Source organism: Perna viridis, chromosome 14 (genome assembly GCF_037379345.1).
Source record: "Perna viridis isolate PV_CMFRI_1.1 ecotype Kerala chromosome 14, ASM3737934v1, whole genome shotgun sequence".
Taxonomy (NCBI): Eukaryota; Metazoa; Mollusca; class Bivalvia; order Mytilida; family Mytilidae; genus Perna; species Perna viridis.
In genome coordinates, this window is record NC_142458.1 from 12,633,363 (window position 1) to 12,650,348 (window position 16,986).

Genomic DNA, 16,986 nt, shown 5'->3' on the forward strand with positions numbered 1-16,986 from the left:
TAAAATCATGCATACAAAGTAACAAAAGCGAATGAGCAACTCGGACTCCACTAAAAGCTGGAAGCATGAACCAGGTGCACCAGTAGGAAAAGCGTCCTGTACTTTTCTAGAAACACCCGCCGTGTTGCTCATTAAAAGTCAAGTTCGGGGTCGACAAAAGAGGAAAGGAAAACTATGACCCGTTGAATAAATCAGTTTTCATGGTGCAGATAGATACACCATGACGATCCACGAGTTCATGATGACGACCATAAAACTTCTGTAGTGATGACTTCAATCTTGTAGCAACAAAACCCTGTTCCAGAAGCCTATTTGATAGACTTCTAGCGCGATACAAAAAGTATGCGTAGTTCCGGAAAGCTCTGGCATAACGTATGAGTTGTGATATGAACACTCCATACGCAGTTGCTGACGGGATGTTGTCAGAGATGAAAGGAAAGTTGACAATTCTGAATGAAAATTCATCACGTTTGTCGTAAAGCTTGGTCAATAGTTTTCCTTAATCATCGATTTCTAAGTGTAGGTGAAGATATGAGGCTGACTTCACAATGTCTGTAATATCCTTTGTCTCAAGTTCTTTTGGGGTAGATGAGTTGTATCAAATCTACGAAATTAGGATTGTTTAAAGATAATACGTCATGTATATAGCGGAAACTGAAATTGAAGGATCTAGCAAAATGATGTTATTTCTTTCGGATCATATCAGCTATAAAGTCAGCCTCGTAAGAGTTAAGGAATAGGTCCGCAAGTAAGGAACACAATTTGTTCCCATTGGAATGCCGACCGTTTGTTGAAAAACACGTCCACCACACTGGACAAATATGTTGTCGATTAAATATTCCAGCATTTTGTAAACATCTTTCTCTGTATATTTGGAAGATGATTTGAAATTATTTCTTACAAAGTATGAGGAATCTCTACCAAGAACTATATATTTGTATCTAGGTGTACCATCTTTTTTTGAAAAACTACGATGTATAATGGTTTTAAGTCGGGATTTTTGAGTATGGGGATTAGAAGTATGCAGTGTTGAAACATCGTAGGTTTTAATGATAATACATTCAGATGATAGTTTTGAATTGATAGTCTCCAAAAGATCTATCGAATTTTTCAGAATCCACATTGAATTAATACCTTTACGGAAGTGACAAGTGTTGTGGTAGGACTGCAGACCCTCTTTGACAATTTTGAGTATAGACGTTAAAAGTTTGAAAGAGGTTTGGCGGTACATTTTGCAGATGCAACTATGAAACGTTGTTTGTATGGATTTTTGCGGAGTTTAGGAATGCAGTACATAGACGGTAAATCAAAATCATCGTCCTTGGTAGAGAGACCAACAGAGGAAAGCACACATTTATGGTTTTCCGCAATCTCCTCTTTGGAGTGTGGTAGCAGTATAGGACTTATCACAGCTATTATTTTCTACGTCTACCTCTGATAATAAACATTGGAAAACGCCTTGCAGACATAAATAATGTTGTTTTGGGCTTTATCTGCTGGTACAACAAGATACTTTTCATGTATAGCAGACAATGTTTTTGCGACATCGGGGTCTTTGAAAACTGATGTAGCCTTGGCATTGACCTACTTAAAACTTTCATTCGTTTCAAAATTAATGATCTCACTGACTTGAACCACTCTGACAGAGAATTATGTCGTCTTTTTCTCGTTTTATCTCTTTAAGTGCATAGTCCTCGACGGCATCCATAAAAAAGTTATAATTCCAATTTATGTAGCGTGGTTCACGGTACTTTGGACCTTTAGAAAGGATATTACGCAGAGATTCGTTTTCGATGATGGTTAAATTTCCCATAACGACGTGACCAGTTGGACCATATTTGAATGGAGAGCTTTTGCAAGAACAGTCAGGTGGTTTAGCCTTGAAGTCCTCAATATCGAGGTTCTGCAATAGCCTTTTATAATTGAAAATTTTGGATGCAATGGGTGGAGTATAGGAATATGAAATAATTGGTATGGATTTGTCTTTGAAATATGGGGGAAAATTATTGGTAACGTTTTTGTGATGGAGGATGTTAGCAAAAGTAATTGCATCTATACCTTTGTTGACAAACGGTAGTGGAAGAAATGATCGTTTTTCTTCATCTTGACTTTTCACACAAACTGGTTTAAAGAGTCTGGGGAAACCAATATCCAAAATGATGGCAACAATTCTGTATAAAGGTGAGGTGGAGTCGGAAACAGGAGTGTCAAGACTTGTTTTATAAAGGGAGTTTAGTAGAGTGAGAGGCATAGAATAAATTTTGGTTCTAATGTGATGAAGTCAAAGATGTTTGTGTATGAAGGAGACCATCTATGGTGACATCATGTAACTTAAGTAACATATAGTGGCGAAGACCATGAATCCTGTCCCGTCTTGGATTTTTGAAAGCCTTCTGTAACAATACAATATCAATGACTATGTTATAATGTAATCAAAATATGAGGGTTGTCACATAACATAAGAATTTTTTTTCAAAATCTTATTTTCAATCTTTTGTGTTATACATGTAAACTTTATTAACTATGACCAGACTTATTTTCAATTAGCAAAAATGCGTACAATACTGGCCTAGCGAGATGCACCAGATGGTTACTTTTGGAAAAATAAATATATGTTTGTTAAAAGAAGCCGTACAATCTGAGTTTGCTGTACGATTGTTCAGACTCAGCAAGGTTTGTATCAGAATATAGATAACACGCATTGTCCGTCCGTCCATCCGCCACACTGTTGCTCATAAACAGCTTAAATGGTGTAAAAGAAACAGCCTGGACGATACCTTAGATAAATATAGAAAGTATTTATGATTTATATTTTTTTTTTGTTTTTTTGTTTTTTTTTTGTTTTTGTTTTTTGTTTTTTCTATTTTTGATTCCCATTAGGATGTTTTGCATTTAGCTCAAATGGGTAGAATTGGGTGCCCTTGTTGTATTTACCAAGCTCCTTGTTAAATAAAAGATTTATAAAAAAAAGAGTTAAAAACATATTTTTTTTAGAAAGCGTTATAGTGCACAGGTTGTTTTTTTCTTCAAATTTAGATACACATAATTTTGGACTTTACAATACAATTACGTTAATATTAGATGATTGCAGGGGTATTTCGTTTTGTATCCACACATTTCGGAATCTCGGAATGAGTATTAAGATACTAGTTTTAAAATGTAATGACGAGAAATACAATTTTCAATGACTATTTCATGTTATTATATAAATAAGTAACGCTCCTCTTTAATTTCATGTTACCTACTAAATTTATATCGTTGATCATATTTGAACTTCTGATTTTAAACAGTATTTTGGATTTATATTGATATTTATAATGATCACATTGAAGGAATGCACATCTATGCTCAGCCTCTTATTTATGTGAACAAGTGTTTACTTAGTGGATTGGTAAATTAATTTCTCAATTACATCTTTTTAACACGGGTGATTAAATATTAAAGCAGTTAAAAAATGCTATTAGTTTACACTCATTATTCATACTAAATGATTTTCCTGCTTTGTGGCCTCAGTACTTCGAAAACTTTCATAACTGTTTGTATTCACCTATCAATATTATAGGGAAAAGAGCGTAAACAGACCACTCAGTTTCACTTTACTGCATGGCCCGACAAAGACGTACCAAAATGTTCGTCGACACTTGTTAACTTTAGGAACAAAGTTAACTGTGGAACAGCTTCGAAGGGACCTATAACGGTACATTGCAGGTATCTATGATTATTTTATTTCTTGGGAAATTATAACAATTTTCACGTCACTTTTCACAGATACGGGGAAAACCATGATACGAATGTGACTGAAGTCACTGGAAGACGTTCGGTTGTGCCTAATTCCCATATAAAGTCTCTTCATATCAATTCATTGTTCTTTTGTTTACCATTATACTAAAAATAAAAAAAAAAAACCCATACGTGTTTTCTTAAAATTATCACACACAACCTTTGTCGTCTGAAAACTACGTGTAAATATACCCATTCCAACTGTTAAAAAATCCAAAACATTTTTAGTGTAGTATCCTTTGTTGTATGTATGTGCTTTGTTATTTAACCAAACAATGTAAAAAAAATGTTATAAGAATTATCCCGTCCGCAACATTTCTCGTCAGTGAAAGTACTGCTTAACCACTGGAAGGATTTCGATAAAATATTACATGAAGTTTGGGTATCATTATAAAGATGTCCGTGAATGATTTTAGTTACTAATTTGGATTCAAAATGGGGATAATTGATCCTTCGTGTTGTATATACAACTAATTTTGAGCGGATTCTATTCTCATCATGTGCTTGATGATAGTAATTCTAGTTATTTCAAATATTGTTCTAGGTTTGATTGACATGAATACTTATTTTTTCCTTAGAAAAGTTTTATACGGAAAGGGGCTATATATTCGTCAACTATTTACATGCATGGAAAGTAACATATAGTATTTAAAATTGCATTAGCTGTCATGAAATGTTAACAAATCCGATGATTTATTTTTTTTTAATTTGTTCTGATTTATTTATAGTGCAGGTGTTGGACGCACGGGGACTTACATCGCCCTTGATTACATTGTGAATGAAGCCCAGGAAAGGGATTACGTTCAAGTCTACCGTACTGTTGAAATGTTAAGAAATCAGAGAGTTAACATGGTTCAAACAAAGGTAAACCGTTAAACTTGTCATTCCATTTTTTAAAATGAATATTCTTGATATTTTTCTGATAATTTTTTTTTCCAATATTGTTTTTTTTTATATTTTGCTTAGTGTTTTATGTTGCTTTTGTACAAACTGCGGAACAACATTTTTCATATCATTGTGATATAAATATATTTTCTTAAATTTTAGAAATTACATTTATTATAACTTTCACTTTCCATACGGATAAGCAGCTGGGTTTTGTAATTCACATTATCTTGCCTTTGCCTATCTCACTACATAATTCTGCCATTATTTAAAGCACCAATACGTATTTCTCCACGACGCTGTTCTTGAAGCAATACTGTGTCCCAAAACAGTGATTTCCGTTGGAGAATTCCCTGATCACTACAAAAGATTGCTGACATTTGACACCGCTGAAGGAAAAGATAAATTGCTAATAGAATATGAGGTACAAGTACTTCTACAAAACATTAACTACACTTGTTAAGAATGTTAATATAAGAATTTAAAACACTTTTTTTCTGCGTTGGGCGTGAGTATTCAAACAATGAGTTTTGAAATGTGTTACTCGTTTGATCACAATAGCAATCTTGCTTGATGTGATTAAACACATACGTTTAAACATTATGGAAGCACTGTCTACAAAGGTATTCATAACCTCGATTTCGTGTTCTTTTCTATTAGCATTTTCAAATATGGCGCTTTAAGTACTCTATTCATCTGTAACTTCACAGAAGGTAGTAAAACTTTCACAAATGCTATACCATACATTGTACAAATCCTAAGAAGAAATAAATTCCACCACAGATAATTATGGTCCGAATTTAATAAAATTTGTACCTGCAACAGGAAATCTGAAATATAAAAATTATCAAAGCAATTAAAATAGATTAAATTCTAGAATTGTTAGCTCTTTCTTGTTACGCCGGTATATTATTGTCGAAAGAAATCAATGTTTTATGTGTATAATACTTTGATGAAGATTGGGTATTTCACTATTTTACGATATTTGTTTTATCACTTTTACCGCTATAACCTTAGTTCCCTTGATTACTCTTTAAAAATACCGTAGCTTATGTTTCATGAATGTTTGGTTGCAAATCACGAATATGATTTAAATGACAATAGAGCATAGCACAGTAACGGATTATTAATTGTTTTTATAACAAAATGTTATTTCATTGTACAACAACGGTAACAAATACAGATATTTTATTCAACTGGGACGTTAAGGATGTAGACCTAGGGTAAGAGACACAACGCTTACAAATCACTGGAACGTTTGCATTTACCATTTTACATTAATTTCATGTAAGCATTAAAGTTACTTGGACTGATTCATTCTGTTTCAAATGTCAGCTTGAAAGACTTTAGTGAAGTTGAATGTGATACAAACATAACACTGAGTTATGTCCCTTACTCTAGGCCTATTTCCTTACTGTTTTTTAATGCTAAAAAGGCAAATTGTCATTAATGATACTCCTAATCCTTTATAAGAATTTGTTGTTGTCGAAATACTATACCACAACATATGTTGTTACTCTACTATACTTCACAGAGGATGAATAGTGTTTCTAGCAGATATGATGAAGAGGATTTTGTTCTTGGCAAATCTGCTGAAAACAGGGCAAAGAACAGATACCTTAATATGATTCCAGGTAAACACTGTTTTTAATGATATACAACCTTCTTATTACACACTATTGACTTCTTAAGGTCATGATTATGCTGTGAAATTCTGAAAGCGTATGCTTTCCTGCTTTGTAGACGACTCACTACTTTAGTCAATTTGTGTGTCAGAAGTTTTTTCTTAGATGTTATCCTTGTCAAAATCAAAACATTTTAAAACACATTTAGTTAACTACGTATAAATTACTTTAAAAAAAAACGAATAAAAGAGTTTGAAATATAAGTAAAATGAGAAGAAGTTTTGTAAATTTACATAATTCTTCTGTCAGAGATGGTAATTAATAAATTCAACGTATTGTCCACTTTTGTTTTCAATTTAAATCATCTTAATGTCTATTAAAGACGTAAACATTTAATTTCCACTTGACTATGGAATGTGCATAACTCAATGTGGAATATTGTTTATTATTCGTACAGTTGAGTCAGAAATCCCAAAGCTATCAACGGCAGTGGAAGGTCACAACGAATACATCAATGCAGTATTTTTACCGGTGAGATTTTTCCCAAAAAAAATGAAACCATGTACTGTCAAAATTGTTTACACAGTTAAAGTGCGTGCCATTCGATAATCTAAACATTGTCAAATAAGATATTAATTGCTTAATTGCTATTAGAGATATACAAATATTACAGTGTATTCCTTGTTTTTTCATGCATCAGGGTTACAAGGACAGAAGGAGTTTCATTGTGACTCAGATGCCTCTCACCACAACTGCAGTAGATTTTTGGAGACTTGTGTATGATTACGATATAGCGACTATTGTTAAATTAAATCAGGGAACAGAAGACAAGGTAAATGTTTATTGTTTTGGTAATATGCAATAATGTATTATTTTCTGATAACAATAAATATCAGTACCCAATAAGTATCATACTTTGTAGGAATTAGTCAGAAGGTGAAACATGGTATGCATAACCCGCCATTTTGAAAGTGTTATGTAACTATTTGCACCAATTACACAACCAGAATCAAGGAAAAAGGGCAAAACTGTCCATATCCTGTTGGTACATTGAGTTATAATTCTTTGAAATGCACTGAAAATGAACATTGAAGGGGAGATATCTGTTACAAAAATCTCATTTTTCTAACATTCTATTAAAAACATTAATAAATAAATCCATAAAAACAGAGATCAAATAGTAGTATTTTTAAGTAAAAAAAATCATTCTTGAGTGAAATTATATTCTCAGATTGGTTTTACATGTATATTTCATATTTTTCCCATTTGGTCTGATTCGTACAAATACTTGTACTCACGTAATATCAACCAAACAGCTCAGTGACAGCGGATGCTGCCATACATATGAGTTTTGCCATTTCATGTTTAAACAATCTGTAATTTCTGTGAAATACTTCAGATATCTATTGAACGGAACCGGATCAAAAGTTATTTTGTTTTAATGAAAAACTGTGGTTTCTAGTCGCTTTTTTCAAAAACGTGGTTGATTATGTTACAAATTCAATCATTTTAAAAATAAAGAAAAATAAAAAAATATTGGCAGCATTTATATTTTTAATTCCAATTTCAAACTCATACGTTATGCCAGAGCTTGTCGAAACTACGCTGACTTTTTGTATCGCGCTAGAACTCTAACAAATAGGCTTTTGGAACAGGGTTATGTTGCTACAAGATTGAAGTCATCACTACAGAAGTTTTATGGTCGTCATCATGAACTCGTGGATCGTTATGGTGTATCTATCAGCATCATGAAAACTGATGTATTCAACGGGTCATAGTTTTCCTTTCCTCGTTTGTCGACCCCGGACTTGACTTTTTATGAGCAATTCGGTGGGTGTTTCTAGAAAAGCAGAGGACGCTTACCCTACCGGTGTACCTGGTCCATGCTCCCAGTTTTTAGTGGAGTCCGAGTAGCTCATTTACTTTTGTTACTTTGTATGTATGATTTGAGTTACTTTATGTTCTTTGTTGTGTATGGCTTTTTCCCATGTCTGGTCTTTGTCCCTGGATTACATTCTTTTGATTACCGCTATATTCTTGGTTCCCTTGATTACTCTTTCAAACACTGCAGTTTTACTTTAATATATATTGTTTTAGGTTTAAGTGTTAAATATCATAAATACATATTAGACGCAAACATTTAAAATTAACACACTCACCTTTTTGAATTTAGGCTTGTAACATTTTGTTATTGTAGGCATCAGGAAACACATACTTGCCAGAAGATGGATCTACTGTACCATTTGGTCCCTTCCGTATCACAAAAGAAAAGAGAGAAGAAGAGAACGTATTCACTCGAATGATCATAACTGTACAATATAAAAACACGGTATGATATACCCCGCATCAATTTTGTCAGTTAGTTATATATTACTATCTAAGTAGAGTCGTAATACAAATCAGGCAATAGGTGGCTCACGCATGTCAAAAACCTGCCGAATTCATTTTTAATTTCTTGTTTAGAAACAGTTACTGATCACGTAATCATTCTTAGTCTTTCATTTGTTTGTTGCGCTTTCCAGATAACAACTGTACATGAAATTTGCACTTTGCAAGAGAAAGTGTTCCTGAATTGGTTATATTTGGTATAATAAGGTTGGAGATGAATAATGAATTTTCTCATCCATGTAGATTTGATTACAGAAAGCTAGATTTCATTCACAATTGTTCAAAGATTGCATGAATGTTTGTTTGTGCATCTCTCACAAAAACTGAGTTGAAATTGATTTGTTAAAAAAAAAAAACAAGGGCGCCACGTCTGTTTATAAAACTTAGGGGTTATGATCCTTATGATAAAGCCTACAAAGGTATCCATTCGGACTTGTTATAGTGTGTACATGTACCCGTAAAAGGTAAAATTGTACAATTAAGCCTTTTATTCAAGCACCTCTCATTTTATGCCTTATTTGAGAAATGGAAAATATAAGATACCGGGTTTGGAGTTTTCAAAGAGTGTAATGGACTTTGCCGTACTAAACACCAATATTCTGTTCAGATAAATATGCATTTACTTTACATAAAAGGTACGGACCACACAAAGGAAGTATAAAAGATACAAGAATTTTTTTTTTTTCAAAAACCGTAGTCAGCGACATGATATTTCGTTTATTAAATATAACATAAACAGATGCGTGCAACGGTAATAGTAGCCTGTCTTTGATCATTGACAATTAAGAGATGAATAATGCATATCCAATTGCTAGCTTAAACCGGTAATCGTTTTACATCACGTGTCCGCTGATCGGTACATGTGTTTTTGTAATGGTTTGTTCGTTGTGTGTGGTTTAAAACTCTTATAAAGTAAAAGGAATTCTGTTACATTTCGAATTGCTGGTCCTTTGCATTTGATTTCATGTATACCATGAATATGTTAACTTAAGGATTTTGATTCAAAGTAAAATAGCATAAAACTTGATTTGTTCCAATAGAAATTCAAACATACAGATGAAGCGATCATCTATTAGTTTACATAATGAAACAGTGGTCGGACCTGTCATCGAACATTCGTTATCGATCCTTTCATCAGCGACTAGTCGATACTTTGTAGTTGGCTCGTTAAATTGTTCATGGAGTGTACCATCGCTTATGATCATTTTTTTTATAAGTGGTAGATTTTAACGCAATAACTACATAGCGCTCGGTTTAAAGAATGGTATACACATGACAGAGAGAAATCAACAATATTTATCAATTTAATTCTCAAAAAAAATCTAAATGTATTATGTTTTGTCTTAATGTGCTTCAAAATTATTGCAGCAATACGATTTCAGATAGCTTTTTTTCATATGTATTGCAGCCTGAAAAGCAAGTCTTGTTTTACCAGTCCAAATTTTGGGAGGATACTGTTGTCTGTACAAATCGAATCAATGAGCTCTTTGAGCTACTAATAGCTGTTGAGAGCAGGCACGTTAATGGAGGGAGAGGCCCACTCCTTGCGCAGTGTTTGTGAGTCAATTTATCAATACCGTATTGATATATACACAAAATAAGATGTGTTAATCATAAGGAAATATACATTGAAATTAATTCAAACATTAAGGTAAGTAATAATTACTCTGATTTCCTTGAACGCCACAAATATCTGCGTAACAGACTCCTGCATCAGGGGTATGAGGAAACGCGTCTCTAAGGGTCTCTTAACAAATAATCCTTTATATATTAGTCCTTGATTGACACATACCTAGTTTCTTTTGAAATAATGAGTAATGATGGTTATATTAATTGTTCTTTGTGCTGATTTATCTATTATGACGTTATACACCAAAGTGTTATTTAATTACCACTGGTAATTCACGCCTAAATGGAAGAGGGAGATTTAGTTTGTAACAAACTTGTTCTAAAAATCAGGTAAGTGAACTATCCTTCTGTTTATGAATATTATCACCTTTCAGGAACGGGTGTGACAAGAGTGGATTATACTGTGTATTATCGACTGTCATAGAAAGGCTAAGGATAGAACAAGAAGTTGATATTCAGCACACCATTAAATTGATGAGAAACAGTAGACCTCAAATTATACCTAATTATGTAAGTACAAATCACTCAAATATCAACGCATGCATGTGAACATTACATAGATGAGGATCATACATGATGGAACCCTGTATTTCACCATAGTTTGTTTGAAAGTACTATTACATTACAGATGATCCTAAATACGGAAAATAAGGGAACCCAAGGATGACATGTATAAAAGTTGATTATTGTTAATTTTTCATTTAACGGAAATTAAATGAACATAATCCTAAGATAACGAAAACACAGAGAAAATATACACACAAAACAACACACACACACAAAAAAAAACAAATTACCTACAGTATGTAACACCGATATAAAAAGAAACTGACCAACGCCGACTACACTACACACTGGGGGTAATGGACCATTCACAACGAAAGGGAAAGCGTCCTCTTAAACATATTCAAAGAACATCTAGTTTGATTTAACACCATACTTGAATACAGTATACACAGACGTAGACACAAAAGAACATGTGGACCTATAATCATATTTCAATACACGTAATAGTACGTGTAGTCATATGACAAACAAAATAAATTTCATCTTTCACGTACAGATTATGGAAAAATCAGTGAATATTTTAAAAATGAATACAAGCAATAAAATTTATCACATTACTTAAAATCTTATACACATGTATAAGATTACATGAGGCTACAGCCATTATTTCGAATGTTTTGTGAATTTATCTTATATCTTGTTTAATAGTGATGGCTTGAAACATAATTTTGCTTAGATATATTTACGTCGTTTCTAATTGTAGGACCAGTACAAATTTCTTCATGAAGCAGTCGCAGAGTACCTGAAACTATTTGACACTTATGCCAATCTGTCATGAAATTAACTGGAATTAAAAAAAAAACACATGTTAAAAAGTTTTTGTACTAATATCTGTAACTGTGTGCATTATATGCAAGGCAAAAATGTATAGAAATGTTAATTTTAGCTTTAACTTTAACTTTTAGTTTTAACTGTGCCAGAGCTTGTCGTAACTTTGCAAACGTTTTGTATCGCGCCAGACTTCTTACAATTAGGCTTTTGTAAGTTTTTAGTGGATACTAAAGTGTCCATTTATGTCTGTTATTTTGTATGTATTGTTTTGGTTTGTGTTCTTTGTTGTGTTTGTCTGTTTACGAAGTCTGGTTTTTGTCTCTGCATTAGATTAGTTTGATTTCGACTACAATATTGGTTTCCTTGATTACTCCTTATCATATATTTACATGACCACTATAAACTAGTATGCATTACAATCCAAGAAGGATTCAGAAAGAAGTTTCTAAAAAACGTATATGCTTATAAACTGTCTACTGAAACGAAAACATCAGGTATATATGATATAAAGTATATAAAGGTATATAAAGTGTTAACAAAATCAGTAATGTTTACAATCAGAAAATATATTTTTACCCTAAAGATAGTTTTGCATCCCGTATTTAAAAAAAAAAAATATCTTCTGCAACTTTCTTTATTAACAATGTAATTGTGATACTGGTATCACAAATTTTAACACAAATCCATTATTAAATAAACATCTCCGAAAAAGATCTTTGTTTACTTTCTGTTTGTTTATTTTGTTGTTTTTATATTGCTTCTTATATCCTATAAACAGATTTTTTAATGATAATGAGGAAGAACAGTTTTTCGTGCTGCAGGAATAGGGTACGTAAGTCTCTTCAAGTGACTCCGTGACTCAAAAATAAGTCTTACTCTACATTTAAATGTATGAAATTGTTTCAATTTATAGCACTTTGAGTTCAATAATATAAATTAAGACATGGTTCTGTGTACAGTAAAGACCACAATGACAAATATATATATATATATATATATATATATATATATCTCGATGTTAGAACTGTCAAATTTGCGATGCAAATTTTTGGTCGTTCCCTTCGTACCGCTGTGACATCTATGGCAACACCGCCTGCACAAAGTCCAGCGCTCTAGACCACTCGGCCAGCTAGGCTACATAGAAATATAGCTTTCGCTGGCCGGGTCATTCCTCCTCGTAGGATTAATCTAGGGCTGTAACTTAGTACACGATGTATTGTAGTACGGGACAGTTCATTTAGATGTTTTTGTGTAGGATAGAGGATCAAATTATTGATGCATGTCACAACAAATCAATATTATACAAACGTCTCAGAATGTGACGACTCTATTCACTACACTGCTCCATCGGAGCGAATTGATACAGGGAAGATATGTAAACGTATAGAAAGGTCTGAAAAATTCCCTTTGATTTCTTGTGACTCCTCGTTGTAAAGGCGTGTGCATCAAATAATGCGTCCAGAAAGGTTAGAAATGATCCATCCTGTAGTATCAATTCCAGCTTCGGAACAAGAAGTTTAAACATTGTATTCATTTGATTCAGGGGTATTGTATTAGCACTGAATTTTGGGCTGTATGAAGCAACTGTCTCTAAAGGCTTCCGGAACAAAGGCCCACCGTGCGGAAGTATCGGTCATATGATGCAACCAATAACTGTGGGTTTGAAGATTCCTCGTATTGTATAATAGGGTATATTTCTATTCTTCTGTGCTTCAGACCGCTTTGAAAGTTTTTTGTTTTTGTTTTTGTTTGTTTTTGTTTGTTTTTTGTTTTTTTTGTTTTTTTTTTTTTTTGTTTTGATTGTTTTTTGTTACTTTAGGAATGTACTTAAAATGTAATTTTCATTTGTCTACCCCGGAGTTGACTTTTTATGAGCAACTCGGAGGGTGTTTCTAGAAAAGCAGAGGACGCTTACCCTACCTGTGCACTTGGTCCATGCTCCTAGTTTTTAGTTGAGTCCGAGTTGCTCATTTACTTTTGTTACTTTGTATGTATGATTTTAGTTACTCTATGTTCTTTTTTGTGTATGTCTGTTTTCCATGTCTGGTCTTTGTCCCTGGATTACATTCTTTTGATACCGCTATAACCTTGGTCCCCTTGATTACTCTTTCAGTTATGTTCATAATCGAAACGTATTCAAACTGTTCCGCCGCACAAGTTTTGTGTTGCACTATTCCCTGAAAATCCAAATGTTATTTTCTGTTGTAGTAAAAACACCAAAAAAAGAAATAAATAAATAAAAAAAATTAAAAAAAAATAATACTAAATTGGTGGGTGCAGTTGTTTCGCAAATGAGTCTGTAATCCAGCTACAATCTGTGTCAATGTGGTAGGCGGATATTGAGAATCCATCTTTTCTCCACACTTCAACAATAAAACGTTGCATATAGAAATGTAATTGCCAATTGTTTCGATCACAAATGTTTACAGGAATTAAAGTTCCATTGGATTCAATCATGGTTACCGGTCACGATGGTTAAAATTTTCACCCAGTCTGTCCATGCGCCTAGTGCCCATTTATTCGCCTTTTAAAATAATTTTTTTGCTTTGGGATGTCCAGCAATTGTACCAACGTAATATTTTCTTTCTCGTCATCCAAATAATTTAGTAAGTCGTCTCCGAAATCAATGTGTGCATCAATTACAGACATCTGACGGTCGCCTTTTTGAAGTCGTGACGTTACAATTGGCCTTCAAAATGCCGGCTAATAAGAAATAAAGTTACATTTTAAGTTATCTAGAGTATATTAAGTAAGGTTGTGATGGTTAAGATGGGGCTTGTTTGCTGCGTTCACTCCTCCTCTTTCTTAACCATTAAAAGTTCACTTAATATACTCTAACAATTTTTTTTTAAATATAAATTATAAATTACATGATCGGGTTGCCTTTGTTAAATGAATGGATCCTGATGATACACAATGCACATTTGCATGTATATGTACATTCCATGCATTTTTATATCACATTATTATATCGTTATCCATGCACAACTCATTGACAAAACAATAATTTTCTTGTATCACTTAGTCAATATTCGTGGTATCAGATTACATTCAATTGTTTGTTTAACAGTACTACCAAAAGATAAAATAGTTTTGCATATTGTGTCTTATATTTATCTTCTTCTTCCTTGTTCTTCTTAGTTCAGATGAGGAGACATGCTTTACTTTTGTCTGTTGACTTTTCTTTCTACTATAATCAATAGCTGTTCTTCATATAAGCTAATTAAACAGACTTACATGCTTGCTTGATTTTGTAAATGTTTGTACTTTCGAAAACAACAGGATTATGTGTTCATATTATTGAATGATAGCTATATACATGTGTGTTGATAAAAGACATATTAGGCATAATAAAGATATAAATATATATATACTGTAATCTCCTATTGTATTGTGGGTAGGAGACAATATGATGTAGCGAGGTCCAGAAAATATTGAATTTATCTATAGAGTTTTTTGTCTGCTATGTATTCTTCAAACGAATGATCTTCCTTAATTCTATATGGCAGTTCCCTGATACATGTCTTAAATCAAATTTACATTTGTATATATAGTTTTTGGCTATGAAGAGCAATACATTTAAAAATCTACCATTTGATAGACCAGTCTATGATATCAACTCACAAAGTTTGCTACCACTTCAAAAAAATTGTACTAATGGTACTTTAATGTCAGCATTAAAACTTTCCACTCATTTCCACACTGAAACTACCCCCTATTTCCCATAAAAAAAAATAAAAGTAATGGAAAGAAGAGCATGGGAAATGATAGAAGGTTTCGCAAACTTAAGTATCGAGCAGAGAGGCAGAGAGGCAATACTCTGACTGAAACTAGTATGGTATTTCTTAGGGTGGAGGCAAAGTTATATCTGAAATGGGGGTGGGGTCCGGTGGGGATAACCTGATTTCTGGACTTGTTCTCAACATGGTACAAAATTGTCAGCAATCATTTAAACAGTCCTTTAATCAATGCTGGAATATTGGATAGGAGACTTTAATAATATAAAAAAATTGTTTGTATATGTTAAATGCTTGATATCAGGATATGAAAGAAAACTCTTTTCTAGGAAGTTGAACATATCCAGTAAAGAAAATATTTGAACTGATCTATATTAAGAAAATTGAGAACGTGTAATGGTTTTACTTTTGACAAGCCGTCAAGTATATCTGTCCAAAAAGGATTTTTTGACACAGAATCCAACTTTTAATTTATCCTTTTGTAGAAGTAGAATACGGTCTCCTTCAAATGTTTTAAGTTCAAACAGTAAAATATCTTACAAGTCTCAATTTGCATTTTCTATAAATCTTTTAATACAATTTATCTTTTAAGAAAGAATCAAATCATTGTAATGTAGATTTTAATGAATGTGAACATTTTCAGCTCACTTAATATAAGTTATCGTTCAATAACTTTTCTCAACTTCTCCTCAGTATTGTCAAAAAAATCGTATATTTTCCTTCTTCCTCCTTCAGTCTTAGCATAAACATTGCAGTTATAAAACCATACATGTTCGAATTTTTCAGTGTTCGTAAGGCTTGTCATCAGTCCCAAATTCTTCAGAGTTATATGATCGTGTAATTTAACTCCATTCTGAAGTCTGTTTAGCTCTCATCACTTTTACCTTGACTTCAGTGTTTCTCGTCTTAACAATGACATGTCTAATATCATTGTCTTTTCCATGCATTCTATGTATTGTTAGTATGTCCTCGGGTTCGGTATCGACTTTAATTGTTCCTAAAATTGTTTAGAAGCTCTCTTTTACGGTCCCCTCATTTTGTTCAGGCAAATGTACAACTCAGATATTGTGTTTTCTAGAGTCCTGTTCATTATAATTTCCTTATTTTATTGCCTCTTTGCTCGATTTTCAGAGTTATTTTACCCTTTCTCTATCAATTGCATAGGTTTATCTTTATCTCTCATTTCTTATGTCATTATTTCATATTCAATTAGCAATGAATCAAGTTGATTTTGCATTATACTTGTCCTGTCTCTAAGTTTTGCTTTAAAATCTTCTGTTCTTTATTGTTTAAATGTTTCTAATAATTTTCCTACAACATCAATTAGTTATTATAGCTTTAATGTGTTGATTAACATGTACATTTCATAAATGTTATAAAAATGTTTGAGAGTAAATAGTAAATTTTGACAAGATATGTGTGTAACCAATATTTTTAATGTTAAGTTGTACAAACTGAATGCAAAGAGTTTTGTATGTTTAATTAAGAGGTTCGACATTATTTAGGATCAGAAAATAATAAAGTATCAACTTTTTATAATCTCCAAGGTTCAATGGCTCCAACGATTTTCTAATACAGGATTTAGTGCAATCCATTGCTTCATA

The 16,986-nt window shown here is 32.7% G+C and overlaps 1 protein-coding gene across 3 annotated transcripts in view; it reads left to right on the top strand.

The window, feature by feature from the left end:
• The window catches only part of LOC148598240 (receptor-type tyrosine-protein phosphatase U-like), a 30,898-nt gene extending 18,542 nt beyond the window's left edge, over window positions 1–12,356 (top strand). For all 3 annotated transcript variants that reach the window (XM_088561042.1, XM_088561040.1, XM_088561041.1), the window contains 11 exons: window positions 2,548–2,673; window positions 3,563–3,708; window positions 4,509–4,644; window positions 4,940–5,089; window positions 6,200–6,299; window positions 6,748–6,821; window positions 6,991–7,122; window positions 8,488–8,619; window positions 10,087–10,235; window positions 10,682–10,817; window positions 11,578–12,356. In XM_088561042.1, the coding sequence (XP_088417168.1) occupies window positions 2,548–2,673; window positions 3,563–3,708; window positions 4,509–4,644; window positions 4,940–5,089; window positions 6,200–6,299; window positions 6,748–6,821; window positions 6,991–7,122; window positions 8,488–8,619; window positions 10,087–10,235; window positions 10,682–10,817; window positions 11,578–11,652 (1,356 nt within the window). In that variant the 3' untranslated portion in view covers window positions 11,653–12,356. The remainder of the gene's footprint in view (window positions 1–2,547; window positions 2,674–3,562; window positions 3,709–4,508; window positions 4,645–4,939; window positions 5,090–6,199; window positions 6,300–6,747; window positions 6,822–6,990; window positions 7,123–8,487; window positions 8,620–10,086; window positions 10,236–10,681; window positions 10,818–11,577) is intronic.
• Window positions 12,357–16,986: the final 4,630 nt, after the last annotated feature.